The 16,943-nt window shown below is 36.9% G+C and overlaps 2 protein-coding genes and 1 long non-coding RNA gene across 6 annotated transcripts; 2 read left to right on the forward strand and 1 right to left on the reverse strand.

The window, feature by feature from the left end:
- Positions 1 to 5,618: 5,618 nt before the first annotated feature.
- On the forward strand, positions 5,619 to 7,709 carry LOC143847489 (uncharacterized). Its single transcript, XM_077356335.1, has 3 exons — positions 5,619 to 5,755; positions 5,838 to 5,890; positions 7,389 to 7,709. Exons 1-3 carry the CDS (start codon positions 5,692 to 5,694, stop codon positions 7,494 to 7,496), a joined length of 225 nt encoding a protein of 74 aa, XP_077212450.1. The 5' UTR covers positions 5,619 to 5,691; the 3' UTR covers positions 7,497 to 7,709.
- Positions 7,710 to 9,419: 1,710 nt separating this feature from the next.
- On the forward strand, positions 9,420 to 10,819 carry LOC143847531 (uncharacterized). Its single transcript, XR_013235068.1, has 2 exons — positions 9,420 to 9,681; positions 10,494 to 10,819. It is a non-coding gene; the product is annotated as an uncharacterized LOC143847531 (long non-coding RNA).
- A 647-nt stretch (positions 10,820 to 11,466) lies between these two features.
- TAP38 (thylakoid-associated phosphatase 38) lies at positions 11,467 to 16,314 on the reverse strand. 4 transcript variants are annotated; one of them, XM_077356398.1, is made up of 11 exons: positions 15,898 to 16,313; positions 15,420 to 15,560; positions 15,162 to 15,264; positions 14,902 to 15,012; positions 14,422 to 14,501; positions 14,243 to 14,296; positions 12,937 to 13,053; positions 12,737 to 12,791; positions 12,616 to 12,648; positions 12,319 to 12,365; positions 11,467 to 11,704 (listed from the first exon to the last, which is right to left on the reverse strand). In XM_077356398.1, exons 1-11 carry the CDS (start codon positions 16,185 to 16,187, stop codon positions 11,581 to 11,583), a joined length of 1,155 nt encoding a protein of 384 aa, XP_077212513.1. In that variant the 5' UTR covers positions 16,188 to 16,313; the 3' UTR covers positions 11,467 to 11,580. The 4 variants fall into 4 exon arrangements, with proteins under 4 accessions (XP_077212513.1, XP_077212516.1, XP_077212514.1 ...); XM_077356401.1 differs by having other exon boundaries at positions 15,420 to 15,488; positions 15,898 to 16,310; XM_077356399.1 differs by having other exon boundaries at positions 15,420 to 15,548; positions 15,898 to 16,307.
- Between the last annotated feature and the right edge of the window lie 629 nt (positions 16,315 to 16,943).

The raw sequence follows: 16,943 nt of genomic DNA on the forward strand, positions 1-16,943 counted from the left end.
ATTATCACAATGGACATAAATCGATGGCATTGGTTTAGACCATAACAGAATTTCCAATAACAAATTCCGAAGCCATTCTGCCTCTTTACAGCATGCTGCCAGAGCTATAAACTCTGCTTCCATAGTTGAAGTTGTTATGCATGTCTGTTTCTTAGAGGCCCAGGAGACTGCTCCCCCACCAAAGGTGAAAATCCACCCACTAGTTGAAAAATGGTCTATACGCTCAGTTATCCAAGCAGCATCAGAGTATCCTTCTATTACAGTTGGATACCCACTATAACATAAACCATAGTCTATAGTTTTCTTTAAATATTTTAAAACTCTATAGACTGCATTCCAATGAGAAAAACTAGGATTACTGGTAAACCTACTAAGTTTACCTACAGCAAATGCTATGTCTGGCCTAGTACAAGTCATAGCATACATAAGACTACCAATTACACTAGCATACCCTAGTTGAGAAATAGTCCTGCCAGTATTAAGATACAACTTTATATTTGGGTCAAAAGGTGTTGAAATGGGTGAACATTCAAAATGGTTAAACTTTTTTAGAACTTTCTCAATATAATGTGATTGTGTTAGAATAAGACCATTATCCTGTCTTATGATTCTAATACCCAAAATCACATAAGTTTCACCCATATCTTTCATATCAAAGTTTTGAGAAAGAAATGACTTAGTACTTTGAATGTTTTCAATATCGGTACTAAAAATTAACATGTCATCAACATATAAACAAATAACAACACATTTGCCACCCTTAAATTTACTGTATATACATTTATCTGACTCATGTATCTTATAACCATTTGACACTAAGACTTTATCAAATCTTTCATGCCATTGTTTAGGGGCTTGCTTAAGCCCATACAAAGATTTGATAAGCTTACATACTTTATGCTCTTGGCCTGGCAGAATAAATCCCTCAGGTTGTTCCATATACACTTCTTCATCAAGTTCACCATTTAAGAATGCGGTTTTAACATCCATCTGGTGAATGTGAAGTTTGTATATGGAAGCAAGGGCAATCAACACTCTAATGGTAGAAATCCTAGCAACTGGTGCATATGTGTCAAAGTAATTAATACCGGATTTTTGAGTAAACCCTTTGTCAACTAACCTTGCCTTAAACTTTTCTATGATCCCATCTACTTTGATCTTCTTTTTGAAGATCCATTTACATCCTATAGGTTTAGACCCAGGTGGTAGATCAACCAAAATCCAAGTTTTATCACCCATGATATAATCAATTTCGTCATTAATTGCTTCTTTCCAAAAAACAGCATCTTGTGACTTTATGGCTTCTCCATAGGTTTGAGGGTCACTTTCTATGCTTAAGTTTAACAAGACAGAACCTTGGAGTTTTTCTCTTGTCCCTTCTACCAGGTAGGTTACAAAGTCAGGGCCAAAACTCCTATCCCTTCTATCTCTTGAATTTCTTCTTATTATGCTAGGTTCACCAACTTTTGTTTGTGATTCTGAAGGATGATCTACAGAAGTTGTAGGTTCAATTTCCTTAGGAATTGAAGTGAACCTATTTTCATAAAAAAAGGCATCTCTAGACTCAATTATGGTATTGACATCTATGAAATCATTAGGTTCTATAACTAAGAACCTATAGGCCTTACTGTGACTAGCATATCCCAAAAAGATACACTCAATACCCTTTTCACCTAATTTTCTTAACTTAGGTTTAGGGACTTTAACTATAGATCTACAACCCCAAACTTTAAGGTAACTTAAGTTTGGTTTCCTTTTCTTCCACAATTCATAAGGGGTTATATTAGATTTCTTACTAGGTACCCTATTTAAAATGTGACAAGCCGTAAGTAAGGCTTAACCCCAAAAACTCTTATTTAAACCAGAATTAACAAGCATAGCATTAATCATTTCAGTAAGTGTCCTATTCTTCCTTTTTGCTACACCATTTTGTTGTGGTGTATAAGGGGCAGAAGTTTCATGGACTATGCCCACTGATTCACAGAAATGAGGAAAGTGATATTCAACACCTCTATCTGATCTGAGACATTTAATGCTTGTTATACATTGGTTTTCGACTTCAGTTTTATAAATCTTAAATTTTTCTAAAACCTCATCTTTATGACTAAGTAGATAAACATAACAGTACTTAGAATAATCATCAATAAATGTAACAAAGTACTTTTTACCTCCCTTTGCGTGAACACTATGTATGTCACATACATCACTATGTATGTCACATACATTACTATGTATTAAATCTAACAAGTTAGAAGTTCTATCTACTTTAGGGAATGACTTAGTGATTATCTTGGTTTGCATGCATGTTTTACATCTATCTACTAAGTCATTTTCATATTTAGGAATTAAGGTTAACTTAACTATATTATTCATTTTCCTAGTATTTACATGTCCTAAATGATTATGCCATAAAGATAAAGAAGAATCCAAAACATAAGCAAAGACATTCACTTTATTGATATTAAGTTTGAACATCCCTTCATACATATATCCCTTCCCAACAAAAGTACCCCCCTTAGAAAGAATGAACTTGTCAGATTCAAATACAAGTTTGAAGCCATTCTTGTTGAGAATGCTTCCAGAAACTAAGTTCTTTCTAACTTCTGGTACATGGTAGACATCGGTTAGAGTGGGTCGCTTGCCGGATGTGAACTCAAGTTCCACCTTGCGCTTGCCTTTGACTTCTGATGTCGACGAATTTCCCATGTATAACACGCTTCCATCTTCAACTGTTTCATAAGTTGAAAACAGGTTCCTATCTTTACAGACATGCATCGTCGCACCAGAGTCAATCCACCAAATATTGCCATCTTCAAGCATATTTGCCTCTGAAATCATGGCGACAAACTTTTCTTTGTCTGTTGGTGCACCCGACTTCTTATCCTTAAGAAGTCAGCACTCACTCTTGTAATGGCCTGGTTTGCCACAGTTGAAACAAGTACCCTTTCTTTTCTTATTCTTATTAGTCTTCTTTTCAGGGTGTTTGTTTCTCTTCCAATTGCCTTTTCCTTGTTGGTTCGAATTCTTGACATTTTCCACCAAATGGATCTTAGAGGATACAGTTTCATTTTCTTTCTTGTCTCTGATTCTTGTCTCTTCCTCAATCCTGAGGCATTGAGCCAAGTCTTCAATAGACATTTCCTCTTTCTTGTGTTTTAGACTTTTTCTAAAGTCTTTCCAAGTTGTATCTTAGAGGCAATTCGCGGATCCCCTTTGCACACTACTAGTGGGGGCGAATCTTGTCTTAAGGAAAGTGATATCACGCCTTGAAGCAACAAGTTTCTATTTTCTATCATCAACAGTACCCTCAACATATTTTCCAACAAGAGTAACTTGGACCAATGTAGTCATATTTTCCTGTTCTAATTGAACGCTTTTCATTTTTTTTATTATGATCAAAGGAGAAGATTATTATTTTTACCAAAATAAAACGAAATATACGTCTAAGGCCCCTGAATTTTAAAGTGAAAAGTCCTTATCTTTTTTTTTTAATGCTTTTCTGATTGGCCCTTAATATTTTTGTTTGGGATTGTGATATTGAAGTAACTAATAAGAAAAGTACAAAATAAGTAGAAGAGTATCCTAAGGAAACAAGGGAGTGAGGATATCATTTTCCTATCATGTAATTCTTTTTTTTAATGGCCCTTATCATGTAATTCTTCTTGGATCATCAAGTAACTGTTAGCTGCTGGGAAGCTGATAGGCCAGTTTCAAGGAGGTCCCTAACAGCCTTCTTTTGCACTTAATCAGCCGGCAATGTTAGGGTGGTTGTTCGAGACAATCCTGAACGAAGTGTGTCATCGTATCATTTTCTATGTAGGAAGAACCCCTCCCCACAGACACACACACACCAAACTAGGTGGACCTAGTGGTTCTTCCTTTGCCGACAACGTAAGTAAGTTCATCATGCATTCGCATTATTAGTTCAAACAACTATTATCATGACTAAGATTTTGTCAATCAGGGATGATTAATTTAATCTCTGTCCCAACTGATGATTAAATAAACTGAACTTGCAGTTCAAAAGTCTTAATTGTTCTTTGTTTAGTGCTCCCACTAATGCCCTTAATACAACATCCAATGCATTCTCATTCATTTCCTTCCTAAACCACTTTTCTTGTTTGTATTTCAAGATCAAGGCCAATGAAAATGGGGAAGAAAGTACCATTCTTGGCCATTTTCCATAGATTATCATTATACCTGGCGTAAGCTATATGTGGCTATGGCATATGGTATTGAAACTCTTGCCTGCCAAAAGATAGCACTTTAAATGAAGCTATGGCTTAAATTATGGAATTAATTAAGAGGGAAAGTGGGAGTATCAATTGTATTCAATATTCATAGTCATTCTATCCACACCCTATATATACGTACACTATGAAATTCACACACCTTTCTTTTTGTAATGATCACTGTTGGAGATTAATCTGCTAGGGATAAATCCTGGTGGAGATGTAGAAGAAAATGATGCTTCAAGGCGCACTGAGATTTCACATTCCTTAAGAAGATATTTGCCCCCACCGTTTGATTGATGTGCAACGGGAATCCACGAGTTCGCCTCCAAGATACAATAAAGCCCAATATGCAAGACCTATTGATGTTTGTTGACGATTTGCATGAGCGGAAACAAACCCAAAATACCTTCAGATTTTGCAAGTCTTTGAGATACCAGTTTCTGTTTTTGAACAAAACTGATAACTAGAGATAAATCAATTGAAAGGAAATAAAAAAAATGTATAGAAAGCTCTAAGAGGAAGAAAAGGGCTTTTGGAAATCACTAGAATGTGATTCCCACAAAGGAACCCCGTTTTTCTACATAAATGGTGAATTTCTGGTCTATTAATAGACCTTTTGGTGATTTTCCATGTAGAACACACCCTTTCATGATACCTTATCACTATGAGGGGCTTATTTAACCGTTAGATCACGTCATATCGTGATTCTACGGTCCAGACCACTTCTAGAGTAACTCTTGGTTTATGAAAAACCCACGTCCTCCCTCAATTACCATTAGATCATGTCTGATTGCTAGTCTGCGGCTCAGATCGCACCTGATCGGCCTCTAACATTTGGTACGCGACGGGTTGTGATCCGACGATCCAGATTGCACCCACTCGGTTACCGGCGGTTACCACACGATCCAACGTTTCACATAGCATGCAACTAAGCACTAGCCGTTGGAGCAAAGTGCACCAAAAGTTCCCACAAGCCCTTTTCCTGTCCTCTTTCAAAACACCATTTTCCCAAAATGAGACCTTTATTAAGCTGTTAAAGCTGGTGAAACAACCAAGTACTCAAAAAATTAAGCTGTTAAAGCTGGTGTTATTTAATCATTTATTCTTTAACAAAAGGTGCAAAACATTTGAAATTCAAATAGGGGGATCAAATAAAACGAGCCAAGCTGAAATTGTTGAGTTTGAGATTGAGCCATGCAAGGGGAGTATCCTTGTCTTTTCTCTTTTTTTCATGCCGACGTACACCCCTTGAATTTTGTGGAGAAAAGAGAAGCCGACTATTGAAGTGACTGTAGTTAGTGCAGTTGACTTTGGCTGGTCATTGGGTCTCATCATTCTACAAACCTCTTAGTGGAGAAGACCATCACAAAAGCCTTCATGGTTCTTCCCTCCTATATGAGAACCCTTCAATAACTCACATCTCACATTCTAAACAACAACAACAACAACAACAACAATGCCTCGATGCACTGCCTTTCTACTCATACTCTCCATCATTCTTCACTTTCACTTGTCCTTAGGTAAGCCAAATCTCCATATTTCTATACTAAGTTGCCTCCATTTGCTATTTTAATCACCATCAAAGCTGTTCTTCTATTGCAGGCGAAGTTCATGGTATCCGAGATGATGTGAAGCCACAACACCCTTTTCATAAGGTAATTAACAATGAGTTGCATGCACTTGTTAGGTGCACCATGTTGGGTCCGTACATATTTTAGGGTTTAAGGGTTAGGGTTTAGTAAATATTGGCCAGTCTAGAGCCAACAAGGCACCTAGCAAGTGTTGGAATACTGGTCAGTTTATAATATGACATAGAGACCACCTAGGAAGATCACACCCGTAACAGGAAGGTCCCTAGCATCCCTTTTTATTGTACCCCTGCTACAATTTCACATTCAAAACATTTTTGAGGGCTACAGATATTTACCATGTTTTGATAATTGGAAGAACCCACCTTGTCTTTTCTTTTCTAATTGGCTGCTGAGAGTTTTGGGAATTGTAATGGCCTTATAAGGTGAGTTGGGTTGATGATATTTTCACCCCCTATGCCATACACATGCGCCCCCCTTATTACGTGAACAGGGGGCACTTTAACGTTTTTTTATGTCAAATCACATGGGGGGGGGGGTGCTGCGTACTTCAGCGGGGGTGAAAATATCGTTGCCCGGTGAGCTGGCCCCATTATCAAAACATGGTCGTTCATACTTCAAATATCTCTGTAGCCTATTTTTAATGACTTTATTTTTTTGGCTACTGGTATTGGGACTACCATGTTTTATTAATTGCACTAACTTAAGTCTTTCCTTCTTTAATTGGCTGCTGAGAGCTTTTACAGAACTGTGTAATAACCTTTGACAGCTGTTTAAAAAATAAAAGACAAGACTAATTAGTGCAATTATCAAAACATAGTAGTGCAAACATCAGTATCGATATTTTTTTTTTGATAAAATGACAAACAGTCCCCTACTTTGATATATGCAAGCGAACATTAGGAAGAATGCTTGGGATAATTCTAAATCATGCTTGTCATCGTATCATTTCTCTTTAGATCATATACATCCATCTACACACATACACGCATACAAATTAATTTTGTAATCTTTTGCTGTCGCATAAATTTTACATGCTGACATGGTTCCCACAATCAATTAAGCCCATCTCTAACATATTTGAGGGCCTACTAACCATATCAACACGTTAGAGCGCATAAACTTCATTTTAAAGGACACCATTAATTTAATACACTGTTTAAAACTTTTACAATTTGAGGAAAACATTTAAAACAGATTTTAAACGTATTAAACACATTTTTTTGGCGAACTTTCCAAATTTTCCTGTGCTATGTTTTGTAAATGACAAAATTGTAAACATATTAAACGCGTTTTTTGTGGTTTCGTTTATTTGACCAATTTTTACTACGTTCTTTTGAACTAAGCCAAAATTTTCCAATCCTGTTGTTTTGCCGAATCACGTTTTGCTAACTATGGTCAGTATATTATATATTTTTCCGTATGCATAGATTTTGCTAATTTCTTTTAATTTGCATCATATATAGGTGTGTGGAGTGTACGCATGCCTTCTATTTGTGTTTATTTTTCTAAATCAAGTTTCTAACAAATGCAATTAATGTATCTTAATGATGGTATTATCCAGATGAACACGAGAAAGCTTATGGTGGAGGTTACACTTGATTACGACTATGGAGGACCCAACCCAAGGCATGACAAGAGAGGAAAGCCTCCAGGCGGCAAGAACCCTTAGCCAAATATATAGCATAAACCTCTCTCTCTCTCTCTCTCTCTCTCTCTCTCTCTCTCTCTCTCTCTCTCGAAAGAGAGATGTTTTGACTACATATATAAGCATACAGTATTATATCATTTTTGTTGGGCTCCTTCTGCTTTGCCATGTTTTGAGGATCCTAGAAGAATAATCTATGTAACTCAATGCCAGTGATAATGATATTGGATTTTCAAAGATTGTGTCTCCAGTTGAACTATTTCTTTACAACTTTAAAGATGCTACAATGAATTAATCAACAGCCAAAATTTATGGAAAGGAGGACAATTGAAGGGGTGATATATTGATCTCTCTTATCTCAAGGATTTTTTACTTTCTTAGACTAATAATCCTAATTAATTAAGAGCCTAATAGCCATCGAAACTTGCTACGTACATTTGATTTTGTTAAATTGAGACTTTGCTATATTGGAAATCTACTCTGTTGGGAGTTTATATTCCTAGGACTTTTGTTTTGAAAGTCATTTAGCTTATTTATATTCTGCAGTTGATAGTGTGTTAGTGGTTGCTTCCTTTAAGTAAATCGAGCGGATGTATAGTAGAAAAGAGTGATACTAGTGTTGATAACACAAACGCAAAGGGCGTAGGGAACAATTACTGTTGGGAGATTTGAAATATAATATTCTATTTTTAATTGGAAATTAATTAAAAAATATGGTAAAGGACAGTATACTTTGCTTAGGGTCTTAAAACAAGACAGTGAGAGAGATGGGGTCTTAAAATAAAAGGGTACGATGCGACTTTACCATTACAGTAGGTTACAAGTTGAAAAGAATTAAAGAATACTTGAATAACTTGCAAAATTTGAGTCATTATAGGTGGAATTCAAGTTCTCTAACTGGTGAGGGACATTTTTTAATGCATGGATTAAATTTATAGGATTGAAGGACACAAGTATTCTTCTTGAGGAATTCTAGACTGAAGGGAGCCCTTGCAAAAGAGAGGTGAAAGGGTTATTAATGCTTGATGGTGATGTGTAGCCAATAGGAGAGCCCTTTCACCTCTCTTTTGCAAGGGCTCCCTTCAGTTAGACTTCCTCTTCTTTGTATAATATATTACAGATGAGGAAGAGGGTGAATTCTTCAATTGACTTGTTTGTTCATGGCTACATAATTTTAGAAGTTATACATGAGAGAGACTTGTAACGTTCAGGGTTGCCTCAGATGCCTGATATAGAAGACTTGCTTTTCCATTGGAGCTACCCACAACAGTTATTGCAATGGTCCAATGGAAAGCATCTCCACTTTAATGAGAGGGAAAAAAAACCTAAGGCCCATAGAAGAAAAAGCTACCCACTTTTGGTAGAAAGGGGAGAAAGAAAGGAGAGCTTGGGATTGATATTGTTGGTGATGTAAGCCTTACAAAGGGAGTTGTTTGGTCTCCACTATAGAGGATATTTGTGGGAATCTTCCCTTTTAATGGTAAGTGTGTGTGTGCGCGCGCGCGCGTGTGTGTGTGTGTGTGTGAGAGAGAGAGAGAGAGAGAGAGAGAGAGAGAGAGAGAGAGAGAGAGAGAGAGAGAGAGAGAGAGAGAGGAGGTACTGTTTGGGGCAGCGATGGGGTTCATTTTAATGATAAATTGTGTAAATAATTTTTTCAATAAAGGTGCATTTTAATGATAAATATTGGAAATCATTTTGCAATCTTTTGAAGATTCTCAATGTAATGTGTGAGAGTCATTTTGGGGATAAATAATATAAAATTATAAATGCCTTTGCTAGGGAATTTCGTGGAAAGGCGTCTTGCGGCTGACTTTTGCATGAGAGAACAGCCACAGAGGCTCACTTTTCAGCAGATTTTGTCTTATTCATTTAATTCATCTGAGGTGGCTGTTCTCTCATGCAAAACTCAGCAGAGAATCCCATGACATTAAAATGGACAGTAAATTGCAAGCTAATAGAAGAGCACATTTCCGGACTGAGTGGTACAACATCCTTTTCTACAAGTATTTAGGCACCCTTTCCCCCTCAAAACACTCATTTGCCAGTGATAAGAACACAACCCATGCCTCGACTCATCGCCTTTCTCTTCATCCTCCTCCTCTGCTCATCCTCGGTCGAGCCAGCATCAAAGGCTCAAAGCTATGCTTCTCATGGAGGTGAACTTGAAGGATTAAACGACCGCTCAAAGCCCACAAATCTGCTTCGCAAGGTAACTTCCTTTAGCAATGCACAAGTCTGTCATAAACCCGTACGTGTGTGGCTCTTTGGCTTAAAGTCATGGGTATGCTCCCCTTTGATGGGAGTTCGAATCCCCGGGCTTACTGATGCGCGTGGTTTACTGGTGATTGCGTGCATCTCTATGGAATAGTCCTGCCCTAAAATTGGGGGTGGGGATACCCTATGTCATCCAAAAAAAAGTGCCACCACTTGTTGTTTGCATGCAATATGTTGCTCTGGAATAGGCTTTATCATATTTTGCAACTAAAATTAATTCAATTTTTTATTTTTTCAGTACCCGTAAAAATTCTATGATATTCAGATATTTTCGTAGGTTGATTGTATCATGTCCGACAAAATACAATATCAATACTTGTACCAGATACTTCATGGATACTTTCGTGTCAAACAAATAACGAATATGGTTGAAACCATGGTTTAAAATTTCGACCGAAATCCGAAATTTCGGATACCGGTGGGGACCGAATCCGAAAATTTCCGAAATTCAATTTTTCGCCATTTACCAAATTTCGGACGGAAATTTCGGTTTAATGACATTATTTATTAAAAAAATAAAGTGTTACCAAATTTCGGTTTTTGGTGGGGTCCGAAACGGTTACCGAAACCGAAATTTTAAACCTTGGTTGAAACATATGTCACTCTCTTTGAATTTGCCAATTTCATATTTTAATTTATTGTCGCATATTTGTAATTATAATTTAGATTAGGTGAGTCCTATGATTATTATCATAAACTAATTATTAATTCTATCTTCTAAGTTAAATCTAAATAATGGTTACCCAGGTGAAGACGAGAAGGGTTATCATGGAGGCTTCAGTTTTTGACTATGAAGAACCAGGACCCAACCCCAAGCATGATCCGAAGAAGGGGTCTGGTGAGGGCCACGAGAGCCCGTAAGACTCGAGCCACATCATGTTGCTTCTGTGTATTTTCCCATAAATAGAATAAAATCAGAGCAACAGGGAACAGAGATTATTTTTTGTTTCAGACTTTCTTCTTTTTACTTCATGGTTTATGCAAAAGATATATGTCAATATGTACTGAAGGTAAGTTCATATGGCAAAAGAACAGAAATGAAGGGCAGGATCACTTGATCTTATCTTGCTTCATCACTTTCTATCTCAAATAATCTCATCTTGATCTGTGGAAGGTCCTATTCATGCACATAGATCCCATTACTCAAAAGATGCCATCCTTTGAATTGCCAATGCAACTTTTCCGTTCCTACTTTATGAGTGTGAGTCACGATCCATTTCGAATGGGATCATCCATTGGAGTGTCCTACTTATAACATTCACCATTAGAACTTAGGATTGAGGGAGGTAAGAGGAAAGGAACCCTCCATTCAGACAGAGGATGCTCCATCAGATTTTGTGCCTACGTTTTGAGTTACGATCTGAAATAATTTCAGACCTTAGTATATAGATCCAATGGACACGGTTTGGATCCGAATGTTGTGCCCAAATCCTGTCCATTACCGTTCGGATCCATTGGACTATCTGGGCCCATGGACACCCCTATCTGTTTGATTTTATTTGAGTTTTGGTAATGACACTCAGTCATCCCAAAAACCTCTCTTTCTTGCCTATCCCCCTGGAGTGCTCACCATGAATGGGCCATAGTACAAAAAAAAATAAAAACATATATAAATTGGACTGTTGAAAGCACTTCTGATCAGTGTCTACATTCAGGTACTAAAAAAGATTATCCATGAGAATAAAAAAACTGTATCAGCAATCAGCAAGATCAACAGCAGTTGTGGTCATAAAAGATGAGCATTAATGATATTGTAAGCAAACATATACATGTTATAGACAATAATTGTGGATATTCTATATCAACAGGTGTACATTCCAGTAAAGCTTTCAATTCATACAGAGAGTAAAGATGATATCCAAATTCCTAATGACACTATACCAATAGTTGCAAAAGCTTGGCTTATTTCATACACAAAATTTTCCTTTGGAGGTTGCACACTCTGCCAGTCTGTCCTCCTGCCCACAAGTCAAAACTAAAACGGATCAAGACGAAAACAGAACAAGTGAAAAGCAATAAATGACAATGGATGCAAAGGAAGGCTCTAAGCATTAAAGTTTTGTTCAAAACAAGATGAATTGCATATGAGTGAGTTAGAAGCATAAATTTTCAGCATCCTGAGACAAACAAATCAAATGAAGTGGTGTTTCTAACGAGGTTGAAATTTCATGAGCAGTCATAATAAAGAGAAACAGTTTTGTTTCTTAATTTGAAGATTTTGGTAAACGAGGAGTATGCTTCCTCTTGAAGTTCAGCATTGATCTGTATTTGGGGCATCTATCACTGTTTTGCTTAGTACATTAATATAATGGGCACATGCTAGTCATAGCAGGGAGCTGGAAGTGCAATGCAATTGTGATTCCAACACAAAATAATGCAGATGACCATGTCTTTTAGGAATAAAAATAGATATTTATTTATTTATTTTAAGGATGGATCTTAAAAAATCAGCCAGATCAAGCAATTCTTCAGACAAGACAACAAATGCGGTCGTTTGATTTAAGTGCATAAAAAGACATTGCAGACCAATGGTAACTCCTGTACACCAATTTAGGAAAAAAATTATACTTACCCCAAATCGGCTATGATAATGCTAACATTGTCTTGTGATCGTCGGTCCTGTAGAACATATGGAAGTGATTAGTCAACAGAACTAAAATCCAGAAAGCAAAGTTCCCACTGATGGTATACTTAGTGTAAGCGAGCTCTAAGATCACATCTTTGGAATAAAATCCAGTTAGAAAAGGAGATCCAATTAGAGATAAGCTGCCCATGAGCATCATGGCATAGGTAAAAGGGAACGAGGAGGTTAATATATTGTTTGCAAGTATAAATAACATCGGGGAGAAACACCAAAGTAATCCAGTACCAGAGCTGCACGAGCTAATGCCTCGCAAGCAAGCTGAAAATAAGATGAAAATGTTAAAACTGGGGCATGGATTTAATGGGGTTCTGGAATGAAAATAACCAGCATAATGAAGATCATGAACCTGAACGTCACCATGCTGGCGGAGTTGATCCCTAACAAATGCCACTGCATCATAGCTGAAATATTAACACAATTTGTGGAAGGGATCAGTTATAAGTGACAGGTACACAATACACTCTTAAGTACAAAACTAAAGCATTCATGTTTGTTTAGTGTTAGTTGTTACCAACTGAATACCAAATACTATATGTCTTTGCGAACCTGCTCATGTAGTCCCATAGGCCATCGGATGCTAGTAAAATAAACTCCGCATCTGATCCAAGGGCAACTTGATAAATATCTGGAGAAGCTGTCACCAAGTCCCCATTGAATTTTATTCTGGCAAAACATAAAAAACATTATCAAACCATATGCAACAGAAGCCCATCTATCCTATTGGATCAACATCCTTCTAGACATTAACTACAAAATCAAGAAGCCATTTGTGTGTTCAAACTGGTGTTCTAATATTTTTTCCTTAAGTTTTCCATGTATGCAAATCAAAACAAAATTGTACCTTTTTTTTTTCAAAATAAGCAAAATTTTACCTTCCATCAACATTTACATATCCAGAACGTAAAAATAACAAAAAAAAATCCATCCATCCTTATGTTTAACAGCATGGCTATTATCCAATAGTCAAGCATTCTACCATGGCGGTTTCCCCAGGAGTTGCAATCCCAGCTTAACCGCCAAAAAGGGTTTAGAATCATAAATATACAAGTGCTGAAAACAAGAATACACTAAAACAGGAATACGGAACGGAGTGTTTCAAAAGCAACAGAGACGCACAGGCATGCACACAATAGAAACGAAGGGAAGAAACATCTAGCCATGACGAGAGTCCAAATAAGGAGAAAGGACTAAGAACTGACTTAAATCTTTGAATCACAAAGAAATCTACAGACAGAAAATTCTGGTCACTAGAATTCAAATCGCTGTCATTAATGGTTCTTCTTCAGAAAAGGGGGCAACTGAAGTCTTGAACATCAGAAAGAAAACATGCTTCCACCAAGCAATGACTATTTTTCTTTTTCTTTTCTTTTTTTTGTGGAAATGGTACCGAGCAACGACTACAATAATAGAGAAACAAAACGAATACAATACATAGTGAATCCTGCCTAGGTGATAGGTAAACTGCGAGAAGGTATGACTAATCTGATTCATTATTCTACATTATTATTGAAGAATAACTCAAAAGACTTTAACCCAAGCTTCCAATTGTAATGCGTCCCATATATCCAAGTAATAAGTGCAATTATGAAACTACACAGATACTTGAGCAAAATGAACAGAGATGAACATTCTGATTCTTTGCCTACATGATAGAATCATAGAAAAGCCATAATCTCTAATCGACATGAAATATGATCATTGAAGAAAAACTGCAAGAAAAAAATATATGAAAATGTAATTTTGATGATAAATACTTATGGCACCAATTACTGCAATCATTATACTGCGTACAGATCTGAATGACCATCAACACAGTTGAATAACAAAGGTGAAATTTGTGAAATAGTATTACCGAGAAATAAACTTTTTAGTCCATCTCCCCTCCTCAATGCCTTTCTCTAGCATCCTTTTCAAAAAATAAAAGGTTTTGAGGTGATTAGGTACGAGTGAAATGAATAGATTAAGATGGGTACACAATTGTTATTCACTGTCCTAAAATTAAAGAGAAGATAGGAGAGTACAGGGACGAACTCATTCTTCTTTGTCTTGAATCGCATGTCGCCAAAGGCACGGGATACAGATATGTCTCCACAAATTCTTCCATCAACAATCTATAGTAATTCAACATTTGAATCATCATTGGAGATATAAACATGTAGCAGATTATTAAATTATAAATCAGCATAAAAAATGGCCCTTAGAAACTACAAATTCAAATTCAACTTGTATATAATGCTGGTTTCGATTGTGATGATATCATGGACCACAAAAGCACGGTAAAACTTAGTGACAACTTTTCAAAAATACAGATGCCAATTATAGTAAACATCAAGGAGAAAACCTTTGGTTAAACTAGAAGTTCATTACATTAAAGAACAGATGGCGCAATTGTGCTCCTACTGAAAGCATGGTAATTCTAATAAAATCACTAGCCAATATAAGTTAACGACAATGAATTTTGCAGCAGATGAAAAAACATAAAATGTATGAAACATAAACAAGAAAACACACCCATCCACCTGCTTCTCTAATCCGCCTGATTTCTTGAAGGGAAACTTTGTTACTTCCATAGGGTCGATGCGGACTGGTCAACATTTCTGCTTTTCCAGAACGGGATATAACCTGCATTAGTAAGTTTTGTCTAAGAAGAAAAACCACTGAGTTTGCAATTATCATTAACACGGTATTTGAACAAAGTCAGTTTCCACCAGATGCAAAATTTAGCATAAACCATAAGTGATCATACAGGTCATAAGTGTTTGAATTAATACCACACATGAGTCACCAACATGCGAAATGATCAGAACATCATTTCCTACAAACATAACTGTAGCGGTTGAACCCGAATTAGCTTCCTTCCCCATCTCTTCAAGCCTATACAAAAAGAGACACCAAACTGACCATAAGCCTAAAACAGTTAATGGCAAGTTGAGCATATAGTCTTTTAAATCCAAGCTCATATAACAGAACAGAATATATTCAATGGAGATCTCTTTAGATATACACTCCACCAAAATTTTAGTGCTTACCAGAGCAACAATTTTGCATCTACATTTGCAAAAGCCTTGTGTACTGCGTCTCTTATGGCATTAAAGTCTCTGCCACTCAACAGCAATCCATCTTGTAAAGCCATAACACATTCTTTGTACAATTCATCCCTGAAAGAAGAACTTCACCTTCTACCGTATAATTGAATAACACAGACAAACCATCAAATATAAACAGAAAGAAGAACTTCACCTTGCTGAATCGAATGGAATTATATCATCATTTGTTACTTGTAAAAACGAAAACAGCAAGAAAAGAAGGTTGTTTTGAAAAAATAGTAAGAACGATATTGAATTAAATCATATATGAGGAAACACAACTACCAATGCTTAAGATTTCATTAATTTGAGGACAATAAGAATAGAAGAAGAGAATCCTTCCCCCTCTTTTTTTAAAAAAAAAAACCTAGATGAGATAGTAAGCAAAAATGAGGAGTAAAAGAGGAGAAGAGAAGTAAACCTGAGAAATTCAACGGAGGAGAAGCCGGCGTGGCCGTCAAAGACAGCGGCGAAGGAGAATCCATTGAGATCGCCGGAACGGAGGACAATATCGTCTTCCATCTCATCACGCGGACCTTGTAACCGGCTCGAACCCCATCGAATAGCTGGAACCGATGCTGTTGATGATGCAGCATCTATTGCGATGGCCGAGATCTTCCCGGCGTTGTACTTCTTAGTCTTCTTCTTCTTGGAGGGATTAGAGTGGGTGCTGAATACGAATTTCTGGAGCTGTTGGCTCAGTAACGCCATTACAGCTGAAAATGAAATGAAGTAGGAGTGGTTGTTTGAAGTTGGAATTGGAATTGGATAAGAGAGAGAGGAAGGCCAACCTCTGCTCTCAACGGATCAGATTCTAGATTCTTAGCACCAATACTCCAAAAAATCCCCTTCCTTACATTTTCCTGAAAGAAAACACAAATCTGGCAGAAAAGTTTTTCCTAGGATTTGGTACTGATATTGGCACACTACCATGTTTTGATAATGAGATTAACTCGCCATGTCTTTTATTGCTTAATTGGCTGCTGGGAACTTCATAGGACTTGTAAGAGTTTTTGACAACTGATTAAATGATGAGAGACAAGGTGAGTTAGTTCCATTATTGAAAATTATAAGAAAATTAGCAAATTGGCATGAGAACTACAGAGATAGGTCCCATCTTTGCCTTAACAGCACGCCCCGCTATCTAATATCTATAGTCGGCTCAACAACTCAAATGCTGGGTGAGTGTGCCTCTGAAGTCTGTTATTTTGGGTGATGATATTTTCACCCCCTTGCAGTAGTTGCACATCCCCTTATAACGTGATTTTGACATAAAGTTGTCTACTTTTTATGGCAAAGCAGGTTATAAAGGGGTGCCCTAATCAAAATCTTTGGGGATGATTCCGTACTACCGCTTGCAAATGCCTACACTATGTGGCAGCCTATAATTCAAGATCATTGCTTATCTTGTCCTTGTGCATTAGTGTAATTAACGCAGGATCATCGGATCTGCTTTACCCCTGCCCC

The sequence above is a fragment of the Tasmannia lanceolata genome, unplaced genomic scaffold (assembly GCF_043159265.1).
Source record: "Tasmannia lanceolata isolate RefF3 unplaced genomic scaffold, GAP_Taslan_0.1 ptg000015l, whole genome shotgun sequence".
Taxonomy (NCBI): Eukaryota; Viridiplantae; Streptophyta; class Magnoliopsida; order Canellales; family Winteraceae; genus Tasmannia; species Tasmannia lanceolata.